This window comes from Oryctolagus cuniculus, chromosome 2, assembly GCF_964237555.1.
Source record: "Oryctolagus cuniculus chromosome 2, mOryCun1.1, whole genome shotgun sequence".
In the NCBI taxonomy this organism is placed as follows: domain Eukaryota; kingdom Metazoa; phylum Chordata; class Mammalia; order Lagomorpha; family Leporidae; genus Oryctolagus; species Oryctolagus cuniculus.
In genome coordinates, this window is record NC_091433.1 from 176,819,787 (window position 1) to 176,835,767 (window position 15,981).

At 55.7% G+C, this 15,981-nt stretch overlaps 1 protein-coding gene across 4 annotated transcripts in view; it reads left to right on the forward strand.

The window, feature by feature from the left end:
• The window catches only part of KIF3C (kinesin family member 3C), a 43,946-nt gene that overhangs the window by 13,284 nt on the left and 14,681 nt on the right, over positions 1-15,981 (forward strand). For 3 of the 4 annotated variants that reach the window (XR_007918311.2, XM_008254660.4, XM_002709977.5), the window contains exons 2-5: positions 9,075-9,176; positions 9,743-9,865; positions 10,774-10,892; positions 11,269-11,385. Coding sequence is in view for 3 of the 4 variants with exons in the window: in XM_008254660.4 (XP_008252882.2) it covers positions 9,075-9,176; positions 9,743-9,865; positions 10,774-10,892; positions 11,269-11,385 (461 nt within the window). In the remaining variant the exon portion in view is untranslated. Of the gene's footprint in view, positions 1-9,074; positions 9,177-9,742; positions 9,866-10,773; positions 10,893-11,268; positions 11,386-11,656; positions 15,655-15,981 lie in introns of those variants that run through there. The other variant, XM_051843125.2, reaches the window with a different exon arrangement.

Below are 15,981 nucleotides of genomic sequence, written 5' to 3' on the forward strand. Positions count from 1 at the left end.
AACACTTATTTATTTGGGGGGTGGGAAGGGACTCCCATTCACTGGTTTACTTCCCAAATACCTGGTGTGGCCAGGGCTGGGCCAGCGTCAAAGCCAGGAGCTGGGAACTCAGGTCCAGGTCTCTCCCACATGGGAGGGAGGAACCCAATTACTTGAGTCATCACTGCTGGCTCCCCGAAAGCTGGAGCCAGGGCCTGAGCCGGGACTCGAGCCCAGGGACTTGGTGTTTCACGCAGGCACCCTAAGTGACATCTTGACCGGCAGGATAGACGCCCGGGCTTTCTTCCTGAAGAGAGAATTCCTAGCACTTGAAACAGCTGTCGTGCTCGCTGTGTTTCGAGCCACTCAAGAAAGAGCCTCAAACTCAGTGTCCTGATTTCCGTCCCCCAGGGCAGAGGATCCCCAAGATAGCAGCACTGCTCTGAAAATAGCACTGTCCGTGCCGCCCCCATTGTCTCTCTCACTGCTGACTCCTCAAGACCGCGGCCGGTGGGGGGGGGGGGGCTGGAAAAGGAGAACTAGGCCTGTGGCGGAAAGGGCTGCTCTGTCGAGCTCAGCCGTTGACTTGGCTTTTTTGCGGTGAGCGGCCGGTGAGCATCAGTGCGGCACCGAGTGCGTGAGCAGCCGCCAACCTTTGATTGCATTTTGTCATCTACTCAGCACTTTGCCAACTGTTATCCAGCTTCCCGTGCAAAGTGGCAGGGTACTCACGCCCATTTTACAGTTGAGAAAACTGAAGTCCAGAGGGCTGATGCTGTGGATTTTGCAGCAGAGAGGGTGCCAGGGTGTCAGGGGACCAGGGTGCTCTGACATGGCCGATGCTGTTTGTCATACCACCATGGGACTTGTGGGTAGCCCTTTCTGTGAGTGCTCAGGCTTTGGCCTCTGTCTGGCTCTCTGGTGGTACTAACATGCTCTCTCCAGCCCACGGTCAAGAGCTCGAAGCCGCTTCCCCCAGAGGCCCCGTGAGAGCCTCACTCGGGCAGGTGCATCTCCATCAGGACTCTCTTTCAGCTGGAGGAGAAAGTGGTACCCCGAGCTTCCCTGGTGCTTCCTGGGTTGGTGAAGGGACAGAGCTTTCTCTAGGGTGCCTGAACCCAGAAGAAGGCTGTGCATGGAGAAAAGGGCGTCGCACTTGGGTTGGGAGGCTGGTGTTCAAATCCACCATGCTATTTACTGGCTCCATGACCTTGAGCAAATCGCCTGTCTGAGCCCTGCTCTCCTCGTCTGTCAAATGGAGATCCTAATCATTATCTCATAAGGTCCTAGCGATGCTGAGACAGGGTAATTAGTGTAAAAAGGGCCCAGCCCAGCCTCAGGCACATGGCAAATTGCATCTGAGACTCCTGTCTCCTGCAGAATGTCGTAGATTAGGCGGCAGTGGCCGAGCAGAGCAGTTCGCCTCCTGTGTCCTTGGGAACATCATCCTGCTGATGATATCTTCCCAGAAGAGTGGCTGGCTGCAGCGAGTGTCTCCTTTCTGGCTCTCCAGATCAGTACTGGGGTCCTGGGGCCTCCTTCTCCCTCTGGATGTGTGCCCCAGTTACTCCTGTGTCCCGGGCCGTGTCTGCAAGCCGGGGTGGTCCCTGCTGTGTTTCTGGCTGTTCATTGTCACAGCGGCTTACCTGCACTGATTCTTGGCACCAGGGCCTTGATCATATTGGGAAGTTACTTGGGAAGGCACAGCCCGTGGAGGGGCAGCTGCTCTTGCCCTTCACTGGGAACCCGCAGCTCAGAGGACTCCTCCAGCTTCCATATCCTCATCTGTGAGGCATAGCATGGGGGTCTGTGAGTCCTGGTTCCTCTGGTTTTCCCTGGGATTTGTGTCCTCTTGAGTGTCAGGTGGTGGTGGCCTGGGCGCCCAGCCCCATCACCTCTACCCTCACAGCCTCCGCTGGCCTTTTAGTCACACTGGACTGACTTAGCGGTAGCCAGACCAAACCCAGTTCTGTCTCCCGGCACCACCCACCTCTACTCTTTTGCTCTGAAAGATCACAAAGGAAGCATTAACGGGGCAGCTGAGAGCTCCAGGGGGCTTTTCCTGGGGTCTCAGAACAGATTCCCAGGCTCTCTGCTTTGTTCACCCCAGCCTGAATCGCTTTGAGCGGCTGAAGGCAACCTGGGCCCTCCCTGCCCTCCATAGGTGGTGGTTAAGGATTGAGATCCCCACAGCCAAGGAGGAGGTGGCCACTGCTATCCTGAGAAATGGGGAAAACAAAAGGGAAAAAAACAACCTGGTCTCTAAGCAAAGAAAGGGATCTTGTGTGGGACGTATTTCAAAGCGTGGGGGTAAAGCAGACTGCATGGACTGAGACTGGGGGAAGGGGGCTGAGACCCTGCACTGGTACTGAGCATCACCCCCTACCCCCAGCACACACACAGATTTCACACCCGAGCCAGCCCACTCTTCCAGCACAAGGCTGGGTCTGTCAGCCTGCCTGGCTGAGTGTGTGTGGGTTGGGGTGCCTGGGCCAGACTTGGCACGGAAGCGAGAAGGCAGGCATGGTTGTCATTCAGACCACGTCCGTGCCGGGTCCCAGCGCGGCTAGACAGGGGAATAGGTGGGCAACGACTGTCGTCACCCACAGTTCTCTGCAGGAAACCCAGGGCCCAGCTAGCAGGAGAGAGCTGGAAGAGAGTTCTGTGTCCAAGGAGACCTGACCTGCACGCAGGTTTGCAGGAACCAGTCCTGAGAATCACGTCATGGGAATGAGGGGGGGGCCGGGGCGTGGGGACCCAGGAGCCTCGGCCAATACATCAGGCCCTGGCCCTGATGGGCAGTTCCGATTCTGTCTGCAATCTCAGATGGGTTCAGGAACCAGGGGAGGTGCCGGCCTTCGTGGTGTGAGGATGCATGGGCCCAGGGTAGCGTAGCCAGGGAAGGTGGAAGCTGAATCAGCAAAGATCTCTGCTTGGAATAAGAGATCCATCCCCTCAGCCAAAAATCAGCCACAAGGGAGCAGGCATTCAGCCTGGCGGCTAAGACAGCTGCCTGCCACACTGCAGTGCCGGGTTTAATTCCGGGCTCTGGTGATGGCTCAGGTGATTGGGTTTGCCACCCCGATGGGATGGCATTCTCAGCTCCTAGCTTGGGCCCTGGCCCAGCCCGGGTTGTTGTGGGTTGTTGCGGGCATTTGGAGAATGAATCAGCAGATGAGAACACACATTCTCCCTCCCTCCCCGCCCTCCTCCCTCCCTTGTCCCCTCTCTATTTCTGTGCTCCCCAAATAAATAAATCACCCTAAACAGCACAAAAGGGTGTGTTGGGAAAAGAGGGCAGGCAGTGTGATGTAGCAGGTTCAGCTACCGCTAGGTGTGCCCACATCCCATCTCAGAGTGCCGACTCGAGTCCCAGACTTAGCTTCCTGCTGAGGCTCCTGGAAGGCAGCAGATGATGACCCACTTAGCTGGGGGCCCTGCCACCTACGTGGGAGGCCTGGATGGGATTTCTGGCTCCTGGCTTCAACCTTACCCAGCCCTGGCTGTTGTGGACATTTGGGGAGTGAACCAGTGGATTGCAGATCTCTTTCTGTCTCTCACTCTCTCTCTGCCATCCTGCCTTTCAAATGCATCTTTTTTAAGGAAAGTTATAGAGAACATAATATAAATGTAGGTTCCATTTTGTATCTATTACAGTAATGCATTTTTGAGCTGTTATTTCATGCTAGTGAGGCTGCAGTGGAAGTAGTTCTGTTACTTACTGCGAACAGTGTTGAAGTGCTGGAAACCATTGGAAAGGCTAACTTGGTAAGCTATTCCAAGGCCCATGAGATCTCTCTCCCCTTTCTGTAGTCCTGAGATTGCCTTGTAAGAAAGTCAGCAACAAGAAAACAAAAACTTACACGTGCAAATGTTTACTGTAAACAACCTGACCATCTTCTGGGGTTAATGAAATATACGAATTTGTACAGATTATCCGCTTTAAACACCATTAAAACTACAAGCATAAACTTCACAGAAGTAACAAAATGCTTGGACAATTAGATGAAATGGAACTAGCAGGACAGAGCTTGTAGGCGTGTTTATCCCGTGTCTGTGGCGGTGAAAGTGAAGTGTGCGTATGGACAGCTCCGAGGAAGGAGGGAAATGGAAGCAGCTGAGTAGTCGAGGCAGGACATAGGTGAAGCTGCTCGCTTCGTTTTATTTCTGTGGTTACTTTGATATCTACATTTTTTTTTCTCTGAAAGACGAAGACAATAATAGGTAAAAATGTGTCCTTCCAACCCCTTCCTAAACTGTTCCATATTTAATCCTCTGCCGACTCTTGAGATAATACATTTCATGAGTCTTTTTCATATAAGTGGTAAAACTTCCTTTTGTTTCTCCAGAAAGCTCCAGGGATAAGCTCTTTCCAGGATTGATTGGGAAAGCCTGGAACTTCCCCTGTCGCTCCATTTGGGTCTTTGGATTGCTTGGTTTCCAGACAGGTCCTCTTAACCTTTCTTTGTCTTTGAAAGGCAAGAGTCCTATTTCCTAAGTCTCAGAATAGCCCTGAGGCATCTCCGGTTCCAGTCCCTGGAGAGACGGGGGGAGACTATGCACAGCACTCCAGATCACAACCTCTGCTTCCAGTCTCCAGAGAGGCAGGCGGGAGACTGTGCACAGCACTCCAGATCACACCCTCTGCTTCCAGTCTCAAGGGGCAGGCAGGGGACTGTGCACAGCACTCCAGATCACACCCTCTGCTTCCAGTCTCGAGGGGCAGGCGGGGGACTGTGCACAGCACTCCAGATCAGCATCCTCCTGACTTTTGGCGGACAGATTATGTCTTGTTTCTGGAAAGCCTTGGTGCCAGTGCCTGGCCAAGTGCTGCTGCGCTTTTAGCTAGGGTTAGGCCAGTATCTTCCGGGAACAGTAGAGTTACTCCACCCCAGCCCTCCCTGCCCCCGCCACCATTTTTTCCTGGCTCATAACTGATGGCTCTCAGCTATCATTTGAGTGGAGTGAGCATCGCTCCCCCCCAAGATGTAAAAGTGTGACTGGCCCTGATCTGCCATTTCTTTGTCAGCACACACAGCCTGGAAATTGCCCTGCATTTTACCGCCAGAAGCCTCTGGGGGCCTCCGGGGAGTCTGGTGTGTTTCACGCGTGCGCTGTCTTGCACAGCGCCCAGCAGAGGTCATTCATCACTGGCGCATTTTTTCATCTGGAGCGGTGCCTGTGTCCGTTCCCGAAATCACCTCCCCGTCCCTGTGCTGCATCCCCTCGCCCCGCCCGGGTCGCTCTGAGTCACCTCTGGCCTCCCTGAGCACAGCAGCAGGCTGTCCTGTCCCTGTTTGAAGGGGCTCCAGAGGTTGGTCACGCAGGACCTTGTCTCGCAGGGAACAGGTTGATTTCCTTTAATAGGTTCTGCTGCTTCATCACTTAGCACCATGACCGCAATAGAAAGGGCCTCGGTTTCGGAGCCACGCAGGCCCAGCTCTGGATTCTTCACTCACGTGTTACGGCTGTGCTGTGACCCCGGGTGGGCTCCTGAACCTCACTAGCCTGCACTGGGAAAATGCTGGTGTGAGCAGGAGGGCGCTAAAGCTGTCCTTTCTGGCCGGCGCCGCGGCTCACTAGGCTAATCCTCTGTCTGTGGTGCCAGCACACCGGGTTCTAGTCCCGGTCGGGGCGCCGGATTCTGTCCCAGTTGCCCCTCTTCCAGGCCAGCTCTCTGCTGTGGCCAGGGAGTGCAGTGGAGGATGGACCAAGTGCTTGGGCCCTGCACCCCATGGGAGACCAGGAGAAGCACCTGGCTCCTGCCATCAGATCAGCGTGGTGTGCCGGCCGCGGCGGCCACTGGAGGGTGAAGCAACGGCAAAGGAAGACCTTTCTCTCTGTCTCTCTCTCACTGTCCACTCTGCCTGTCAAAAAAAAAAAAAAAAAAAAAAAGCTGTCCTTTCCACACAGGAAAATGTGCAGGTCACGTGGGGGGAAAATGTGCAGGTCACGTGGGGGTCAGGGGGTTGGGCAGGGTTCTCTGTCCAGGTCTGCTCCCCAGGGGATTTGAATACGCAGCTATGTTTGAGAACCAGTGTCTTCTTAAAAATTAATTATTTTTATTTTATTGAACGGCAGAGAGACAGAGAAATCTTCCATCCACGAGATCATTCCCCAAATGCATGCCGCAGCTGGGGTCTCCCACATGGGTGTCAGGGAACCCATGCATTTGAACCATCACCTGCTGCCTCCCAGGGTGAATATAAGCAGGAAGCCGGAATCAGGAGTGGAGCCTGGACTTGAAGCTAGGGGCTCTGACCCGGGACGCAGGCATCCCAAATGGCATCGTAGCCAGTGCACCAAAGGCCCACCCCAGGAGCCCGCGCCTTGTTCTCAGATGGCAGACAAAGAATGCCAGAGTCGGAACGCTGAGGAAGACGCAAGGACTCAAGGCCCAAGTGGACAAGTGCCCCCCAACCCCCGCCCCGATCTGGAGACCAGGCCAGACATCAGGCCCCTGAAGGTTCCATTACCTGGCGGCTGGAGTGGTCAGCTGTCCACAGCCCTCACAGTGGGGCCTCCTCCCCGTGGTTCCTCTGCTGTCTCTTACACCAGCCTCGCACCCCTGCTGGGTCTCCCAGGTGCTCAGAGCCTGCAGTAGTTTAGGCTGATCGGTCAGTGGAGGAGAGACTGGGAGAGAGACGGGGCCTCTTCTGGGTAAGACGGCCCCCCAGAAGGACCTGGGACTTCCTCTGGGTCACCTCAAGGATGCCCATGGGTTCCTCAAATGCTTATTGAGGGCTTGCTGTGTGCCAAGCTGTGTGCTGAGCCAGGACCCTGAGGTGTGAGTAAGGTATGGCTCCCGGAGGTGCTCCCGGGGAGACGGGCTGGGGCTCAGGAATGGCTCTGCCCTTCTAGTCCAGGAGGCCCGAAACGCAGCGGGAGGGGACAAGATGAGTGGCAGTTTTCCCGATGGGAGTGGGGGGGAAGCAAGAACCCGGGCTTGTACGTTCCACAACATGTCAAGGAATGCTCTCAGCGAAGCTGGAGGGCCAGGGAGAACACTGTGGCATAGCGGGTAAAGCCACTTCCTGTAGTGCCGGTTGCTGCACTTCCCATCCAGCTCTCTGCTGTGGCCTGGGAAAGCAGTAGAAGACGACCCAGGTCCTTGGGCCCCTGCATCCACGTGGGAGACCCAGAAGAAGCTTCTGGCTTCGGATCGGCCCAACTTTGGGGAGTGATCCAGTGGATAGAAGATTTCTCTCTCTCTCTCTCTCTCTCTCTCTCTCTCTCTCTCTCTCTCTCTGCCTCTACATCTCTGTAACTCTGCCTTTCAAATAAATAAATAAACCTTAAAAAAAAAAAAAAAAGCTGGAGGGCCAGACCCGGGTACACGGTGAGCAGGCCTGGGAGGCTCCAGCCCCCGGCCTGTAACTGCAGATCCGAGATTTCATCCTGAAGGGAAACCACTAGGTAGCTGCAGCGAGGAGCAGCTGTTCATGCTTGTGTGATTGGTGGGTTACCCCAGGTGTCATGTGATGGACAGGTGGAAGGGGAAACTGAGGCAGCGAGGAGCCAGGTGAGTCAGGAGGAGTGTGGAGAGGCAGCAGGTGTCAGGGAAAGGCGCCTCTGGTGTCAGCCCCCCCAGGAAGCAGGTGTGATGGCACTGTGGGGCTGGCCGGGTGTGGGGCCAGGAGGCGGGAGGCGAGCTGCTCACTTGCAGGGTCAGGCAGGGGCCGGCCTTGAGAGAGAAGGAATCAGGTGAGTTAGGTCTGCGCCGTGGTGATGGGGTCAGTGGGGAGTCTACTGAGAGGAGAGCAGGGGGCTGCCCGGGGCTCCTTCCTCTCTCCTTGGCCCCCAAGACCGGGGTGGCTGGCACGAGGCTCGAGCCTCTCTGACTGCCCCAGCTTTGCTCTCTGTCCCCTGGCATCTTCACACAGCCCAGCCTCTGACCTCCCCAGGGCAGCCCTGAGCCCCTGTCCTGCTCTGTCCCCAGTGGTGTGCTCCCTGCACCCTCCCACAACTCCCCACTGTGAAAGCCTCAGGCAGGTCAGCTGGTTCCGCAGGGAAGAGTTCCAGTGGGGCGGCGGCCAGTTTCTTTGGGTGGCTCAAGGTGATTTCAGCCTTCCAGGAGGCCTGGGGTGGAAGCAAAGGACGGCTGGGTGCCGCGGGGGCAGCGCCTCCTGTTGGCCGCGGTGAAGTGCGTTTTGTGGAGTCATGGTGCACACAGTTCCCTCTGGTTTCAGTCTGGGATTCAAGAAGCACCTGCTGAGTATCTGTGCCAAGCACTCACATGGGTTCCACATAGCACGGGGCTCACTGGGTGAGACCGGGGTGCTGGGTTCAAATCTCCCCTCTGCCTTTGTTATAGGGGAATAGGGGAAGAGGAATAGTTCTTTCCTTTGCCCGGGGAAGGGCGGATGGAGATGATAGCTGCTGAGGGCTGAGCTCAGCACCTTGCAAAATAGTGGGCACTCTGCAAATGTTAGCTGGCCTTCCTGGAGCATGGACTGTGTGGTCCCCATTCCACAGAGGAAAGAACCCGAGGGAGAAACCCACCCAGGGGCTCGAGGCTGGTGGGTTGAACCACATCTTTCTGGCTGAATGCAAAGCTCACGCTGCCTGTAGGGCCCCATACTACCCCGATTGCTGCAGCATCTTCTCCCTTGGGTTTTTCTTCTGCCTCCCAGGCCAGCCAAAGATGAGACCCTCTCCTGCAGCCTGTGTTGAGAGCTTCCTGAGCCAGAAGCCAGTTAGCGCGAGGGCTGGGCCGCCCAGTGAGTGTATCTTCCATCTCCTCCCTGCTGACCTGCCAGCTGGGGCCCAGCTGCCGGGGTTAGACTGCTGCCCCCGGCCTCCTCCCAGCCACGGCATCTCTCTGTATCCAAAGCAAACGGATCAGGTGCCCTGTGTTCCCTGAGGGGTTTCCTCTCTTGGCCTCACTAATGGCCCAGCTGACAATGGGAGCCTTGTGCTGTGGCCAGAGAGGCTGGAGAGGGAGTCTCTGTCTCCAGCTGAGGGCCAGGGGGGCCCAGATGCCCCGTCTTGCATCTGCTGCTTGATGGACCACAGAGCAGGAAAGCAAAACCTCAAGTAGGGTGAGTGCTGTGACCCTTGGGGAAGCCCGTCTCTGACCGCCTCTCTGTCCCCAGGCCATGGAGAGCAAGCTGCTCATCGGGGGCAGGAACATCATGGATCACACCAACGAGCAGCAGAAGATGCTGGAACTCAAGAGGCAGGAGATTGCCGAGCAGGTAGGGCTGCCAGGGCTCAGGTCCCCTCGTCGCCACACAGTCGTGTCTGGGGGCTGAAGGGCGGGAAGCTGTCATGGACTTGGGGCCCCTGAAACGCCAGGGCTGAGAATCTCAGCTGTGCCTCTCTGGATCCCGTGAGGGCACTGCCCTCCACGATGCTGCCAGCCTGCACAGAGCACCTGGGACCAATCCCAGGGCCTTCCACAAAGATGTGAATCTTGCTGACTGCGAGATTCTTTCATAAATCGTCAAGAACCTGTTCATTGGTTACCAATGAGCCATGCAACCACACAAGGAGAGGATGAGGCGGCTTGGAAGCCGGTGTGGTGGGCATCCGTCTGTGTGCCTGCTGCCCCTGGAGGGTGCCAGCCCTCAGGGCTGGGGTCTCTCCGTCCACACAAGGAGGTTCCAAGGGGCTCCGCTTATGCCTGGGGAGCGGTAGACGTGGGCACAGGATGCCTGCTTCTCCCCCTTGGCATCTGACGCCGCGTCTCCTGGAAGGCAGAGCAAGCTGGTCCCCTGGGCTCCGTGCCGCCCAGTGAGCCCCCTGCTCTGCCTTGGCCTAGAAACGCCGAGAACGGGAGATGCAGCAGGAGATGCTGCTCCGAGACGAGGAGACCATGGAGCTCCGGGGCACCTACACGTCCCTGCAGCAGGAGGTGGAGGCCAAGACCAAGAAGCTCAAGAAGGTGAGAGGCAGCGGCAGGGCGCCGGCAGGGCGGCTGGCCCCGGGGGGCACCTCCCCAGTCTGCCCGTCACACTGCCTACACTGCTGGTGCTTGCCGGGGAGGGAGAGTCCCTCCCATGTGGCCTGGGATAGAGCCCCTGGCCAGGGCTGGGGGTTCATGGGTCAGGAGCTGTCACTGTCCCTCCCCAGGGTTGCCGTCCTCACCATCCTGTGTAACTCCCCCTCCCCCCCACCGGTGTCGCCAGGGTGTAGGAGACCTGGGTGTGGAGACCCATGCAGGGTGTGCTCAGGGAGGGAGCATGAGCCCCCGTGATGGGGCATGGCACAGGGATCTGCTCACAGACACTGCCCAGGCTGCAGCAGGGACAATGCGTACCTGGGATTCTGGGAAGAACCTGGGGAGACCTCAGGGCTGCAGATGTGGATGGCCCAGAGCCAACCAGGGCCCAGCACGGTGGGTCGGCTGTGGAGCGGGAGGCCAGTGCTGCCATCACGCCCACCGTGCAGAGCACCTGGAGAGGCAGGAGCGGCACGTCCCCTTCCCACCTCACTCGGGACCTCCGTCTGGGAGCCCAGGTCTCCAAGTGAGGCCCAGGTCCCAGTTCCTGCTCTTTGCACAAGTCAGCCAGATCTTGGCCAAATCTAAGCCTCAGCTTCCTCATCTGTAAAAAAGGTCAGACCCAAAGTTCCCTTCAGTCTGAGCATCTCTGGTGCGGATGGCAGGTCGGGGCCACCGGCTCAGTGAAGGGGCACAGGGCAGCCCTCTGAGTGGCCGGGCCAGATTCCCAGTGGGTGGGGCAGCAGCGGGCAGCTCGGGCCGGGCTCCCCAGCGTCCTCAGGGCCCAGCCTGTGGACCGGAGCCCCTTTGCAGCCCCGAGCAGCCTCTGAGCTGCCTGTGTCCCCACCCAGCTCTACGCCAAGCTGCAGGCGGTGAAGGCGGAGATCCAGGACCAGCACGACGAGTACATCCGCGTGCGGCAGGACCTGGAGGAGGCGCAGAACGAGCAGACCCGGGAACTGAAGCTCAAGTAGGGGCCCCCGCTGCTCCCCACTGCTCTGGGTCCCCTGCCAGATGCTTCTTTTTCCCAGAGGCCCCCTTCTGACGGTGCCCTCACGCCCAGGTCCATGTGGAAGGAGTGAGGTGTGCCTGAGAGACAGGGACAGGCCCACCTCTGCAGCTTCCGCCATCTCTGCTGTCTGCATCTGTTGAGCCCCAGTGCATGCTGGGTGCTGGCCCCACACCTTCAACCTTTGCATTCAGTGTGTTTTTTAAGACGTTAAGGACCCCTTCCCCCAGCTCTTTTGGTTTCCCACCTTCTCCGCTCCTTGCTCTGACCCTTCAGCCCCCAGGCCCTAGGCAGCCTTGCACTGCCGTCTGCATCCCCACCTCTGTCCCGCCTGCAGGTACCTGATCATCGAGAATTTCATCCCCCCCGAGGAGAAGAACAAGATCATGAACCGCCTTTTCCTGGACTGCGAGGAGGAGCAGTGGAAGTTCCAGCCGCTGGTGCCAGCTGGAGCGTGAGTCCCCTACCTGGTGTCCACCCAGGGCTTGGCAGGCTTGGCCTGGGGCTGCTCAGGGGCCTGAGGCCCAGCCTGCAGGGAGACAGGTGTTGTGTGGCAGGGGGAAGAGCTAGGGAGGACGCAGCTGGAGGACGCTTGGGACCCAGTGTGCAGGGATCTCCATGCAGGAGGGGTGTTCTGTAAAAAGAAATGAGATGCACTGGCCTGGGGTGCAGGTGCCAAACACAGCAACTGTAGCTAGCATGTACCGAGCCCTACTGTGTGTCAGGTACTGCATGAGATCCTGCAGACGGCTCGCAGTCCAGTGGGAATACAGAGAAGTAACTGGATCGTGACATGGCAGAGGTGCCATGCAGCCTCTCCAGCCGGTTTCAGCTGGGTGAGTCAGCATTTCCACCTGTTTCCGCGTCCTAGCGCTGATGGGCAGCTGCGTCCATTGGCTGGGTGTGCAGTGCCCTCTGCTGGTGGCCTTGAATAGCAAGCCAATAGGCTATTCAAGCCCAGCGGAGGTACTGCCTCCCCCAGCTGAGCCACTGTCCGCTTCAGAGGCTGGACAGCAAGGCGCTTCTGGAAGATGCTTCGCTCTCCCTATCCTAGGACTGCCAAGCTAGGGCACAAGTCCCCAAATCTGGGATGGGAAGCTGGCAAGAGGTCTGGAGCTTCTCATGGGAGCACTGGATGCCTGCTTAATCCAGTTCCTGAAAGGCTGAGCCACCGTGACCCTGCACAGGTGTGTAAGGGCCAAGTCCACCGGTAGAGGACTTTCCACTGCTGTCATCTTGGACTCAAACCCGCCTTCCTAACCAAAGCAGGGACTCAGCCGTACGCCGTGTGCTGCAGAGCTCCTCACCCTGGCCACAGCCAGAACTGCCCGTGAGGCGGGGCTACAGACAGCCTCACTTGCAGGCTCTTGCTACATCTCAGGGCTCATGGTTTGTGGTTTCCTCCTGCTCAAGGCGTCCAGGTGACTGCCGCGAGGCCAGGCTTCGACCCCACTGCTGCAGTGCGGCTTGCTAGAGGCGGATGCTGGTGGGGTTTCTGCTCTGTTGGTTATCTGGTGCTCATGCAAGTGCCTGGCTTGCAAGCTTGCAGGTGGGGGAAATTTTTTTACATTGGTTGTAGTCATGCCATCAGTATGCTGAGTGTCAGATGGGGTGAGAGGCGAGGCTGTAAGGTGACTTTTTTTTTAAGATTGATTTTTATTTATTTGGAAGACAAAGTGAGAGAGAGAAAGAGAGAGGAGAAAATCTTCATGCACTGGTTCACTCCTCAAATGGTCTGAATAGCTAAAGCTGGGCCAGACTGAAACCAGGAGCCAAGAGCTTTATCCGGGTCTCCCACATGAGTGGCAGAGGCCCAAGTATTTGGACCTCCCCTCCACTGCTTTCCCAGGCACAATAGCAGGGAGCTGAATCAGAAGGAGCAGCTGGGACTTGAACTCATGCCTATGTGAGATGCTGGCATCACAGGTGGTGGCTTAGCCCAGTGCCACAACTCTGGCCCAACATTCTTTTTTTTTTTTTTTTTAACATTTTAATTTGAAACGTAAGAATAATACAAAGAGGGGCCAGAATTGTGGTGCAGTAGGTTAAGCCACTGCTTGTGATGCAGGCAGTCCATATTATGGTACTGGCTGCTCTGCTTCTGATCCCTTTCCTTGCTAATACCCATGGGAAAGCAATAGTGTACTTAGGCCCTGCCACCCAGATGGCATTCCTGGCTCCTGACTTCAGCCTGGCTTAGATGTGGCTGTTGAGGCCATTTGAGAAGTGAACTAGCAGGTGGACTCTCTCTCTCTCTCTCAAATAATTAAATCTTAAAAAAAAAAGTTCTGGGGCTTGTGTGGCTCAGCTGGTGTGGCTGTCACCTGGCATGTGTGCTTCCCATATGAGTACTGCTTTGAGTTTTGACAGCTCCACTTCTGACCCAGCTTCCTGCTAATGCGCCTGGGAAAGCAGTGGAAGATGGTCCAAGTGCTTGGGTCCCTGCTACCCATGCGGGAGACCCAGAAGAAGCTCCCACTTCCTGGCTTTGGCCTGGCCCAGCCCCAGCTATTGTGGCCATTTGGGGAGTGAACCAGCAAATGGAAGCTATCTCTTCCTCTCTCTCTCTCTCTCTCTCTCTCTTTCTCTCTCTCTCTCTCTCTCTCTGTTTCCCCCTCTCCGTATAACTCTGCCTTTCAAAGTAAACAAATGAATAAATCTTAAAAAAAAAAAAATAGTACAAAGAATTTCTTTGAGCCCTTCATCAAATTGTTAACACTTTTGCAACATTATTAATTCTTCCCTTACTGCCCCCCCCCCCATCATTTGGCATTGAGTCGTGGACCGCCTGGCCCCTTGCCTGCATTTCCTGAGAATGAAGACGCTCTTTTAGGTCACTGCAGTGCAATAATCCACTTCAGGGGATGGGGATTCTAGAATAACATAGTGTGAGTTTACTTTTAATTTTTGTCTGTTCCCCAACAATGTCCTTTGTGATAATCCCCTCTTCCCCATTGTCGTGTTTCTTCATGCCTCTTTTTTTTCTTTTAAGTTTTATTTATTTATTTGGAAGGCAGAGTTAGAAAGAGAGAGAGAGAGATCTTCCATCTGCTGGTTCACTCCCCAAATGGCTAGAACATCCAGGGCTGGGCCGTACTGAAGCCAGGAGCCAGGACCCAGGAGCTTCATCTGGGGCTCCCATGTGGGTGCAGTGGGCCCGAGCACTTGGGCTATTGCTGCTGCTTTCCCAGGTGGATTAGCAGGGAGCTGGATTGGAAATGAAGCAGCTAGGACACAAATCAGCACCCATGTGCGATGCCAGCACTGCAGATGGTGGCTTTACCCACTATACCACAACACTGGCCCCAGAGAAGGGGCGTCGATTTGAGATTCGCAGTTATGTGCTCTCTGGAAGAGTTTCTTCCTTTCTCAGAAGGAAGTCCCTGCAGTTCTAACTGCATCAGTCACATGATCCAGACTTTAAGCCTGGTGCAGGCTTTGGCTGGAGTGAAGATGAGCTTTCTGCTTCATGACCATGAACTTCCATGTCGCTCCCCCATTCGCGGAGGAACGACACCAGACCCTGCGCTGTTCTTTTTGCCCGGCCCTCCCCGGGTTAGCTGCCAGTTCCCCTACTCGTGGAGGAACGACGCTGTCCCGGGTTAGCTGCCAGCCCCCCGCCTCTGCAGTCATCTAAACCACGAGGCTGAATGCTGCTCTCATGAGCTGCCCTTCTTTATGTTTTCTTAAAGTTGGGGGAGGTGTTTGGTGCAGCATCCGGGTACCTGGCTGTCCAAGTCCCTGGGGTCAATGTTGTAGGAGGGAACAGATGAAGGCTCGAGTATTTGGGTCCCTGCCACCTTTGTGGAGACCTGTATTGAGATCTGGGCTTTTGGGCAGATCTCAATTTCAGGTCTGCATTTGAGGAGTGAACCAGCAGACAGAAGATCTCTTTCTGCCTCTCTCTGTCTCTGTATCTCTGTCTCTATGTCTATCAAACAAAATAAGAACAATTTTAAAATAAAAATAAATATTTTTTAAATTTCTCATAACTCTTCGTTAAGTTGCAGAAGTAATATGTTTTTGGCTGGCGCCGTGGCTTAATAGGCTAATCCTCTGCCTGCGGCGCCAGCACGCCAGGTTCTAGTCCCGGTCAGGGCGCCGGATTCTGTCCCGGTTGCCCCTCTTCCAGGCCAGATCTCTGCTATGGCCCGGGAGTGCAGTGGAGGATGGCCCAAGTGCTTGGGCCCTGCACCCCATGGGAGACCAGGAGAAGCACCTGGCTCCTGCCTTTGGATCAGCGCAGTACGCCAGCCGCGGCGGCCATTGGAGGGTGAACCAACGGCAAAAAGGAAGACCTTTCTCTCTGTCTCTTGCTCTCACTGTCCACTCTGCCTGTCCAAAAAAAAAAAAATATATATATATATGTTTTTGTTAAGGAAAATTTAGATAGGCATTGAAAGAATGAAAATATGTCCATTTAGTGGTGATGTCTGCGAACATTTGAAAATAAACTTTCCATATTTTATGTTTTTTAAGATTTAGTTATGTATTTGAAAGGTATAGTTATAGGCTTTCCTTTCCTTGGCCTTTTGCCATTATGGGGCTTGCTGCAGCCCTGCGCCTCCAGGGTGCGTAGCCTTTGGGCCACCCGCCCCCATGTTTCCTGGCCTAGGTGCTCCTCCATGTGGCTGGTTCCTGGTAGTCAGTATGAACCCAGATTTACCTCTCTCTCTCTAGATAAAGCCCTCACTCTCCTTTGCATCTTTTGCACTGAATAAAAGCTTAAAAATGTTAAAAAAAAAAAAAGAAAGAAAGAAAGATGGAAAGGTATAGAGACAGAGAGAGACACACAGAGAGAAAGATCTTCCATCTGCTGGTTCACTCCCCAAATGGCTGCAACAGCTAGGGCTGGGTCAAGTCAAAGCCCAGAGTCTGGAACTACATCTGGGTCTCCCACGTGGATGCAGTGGCCCAAGCACTTGGGCCATCTTCCATTGCTTTCCCATGCACATAAGCAGGAAGCGGGATCAGAAGGGGAGCAGCCAGGACTCAAACTGGTGCCTGTATGGGATGCCAGTGCCACAGATGAAGGCCTAACCCACTATAG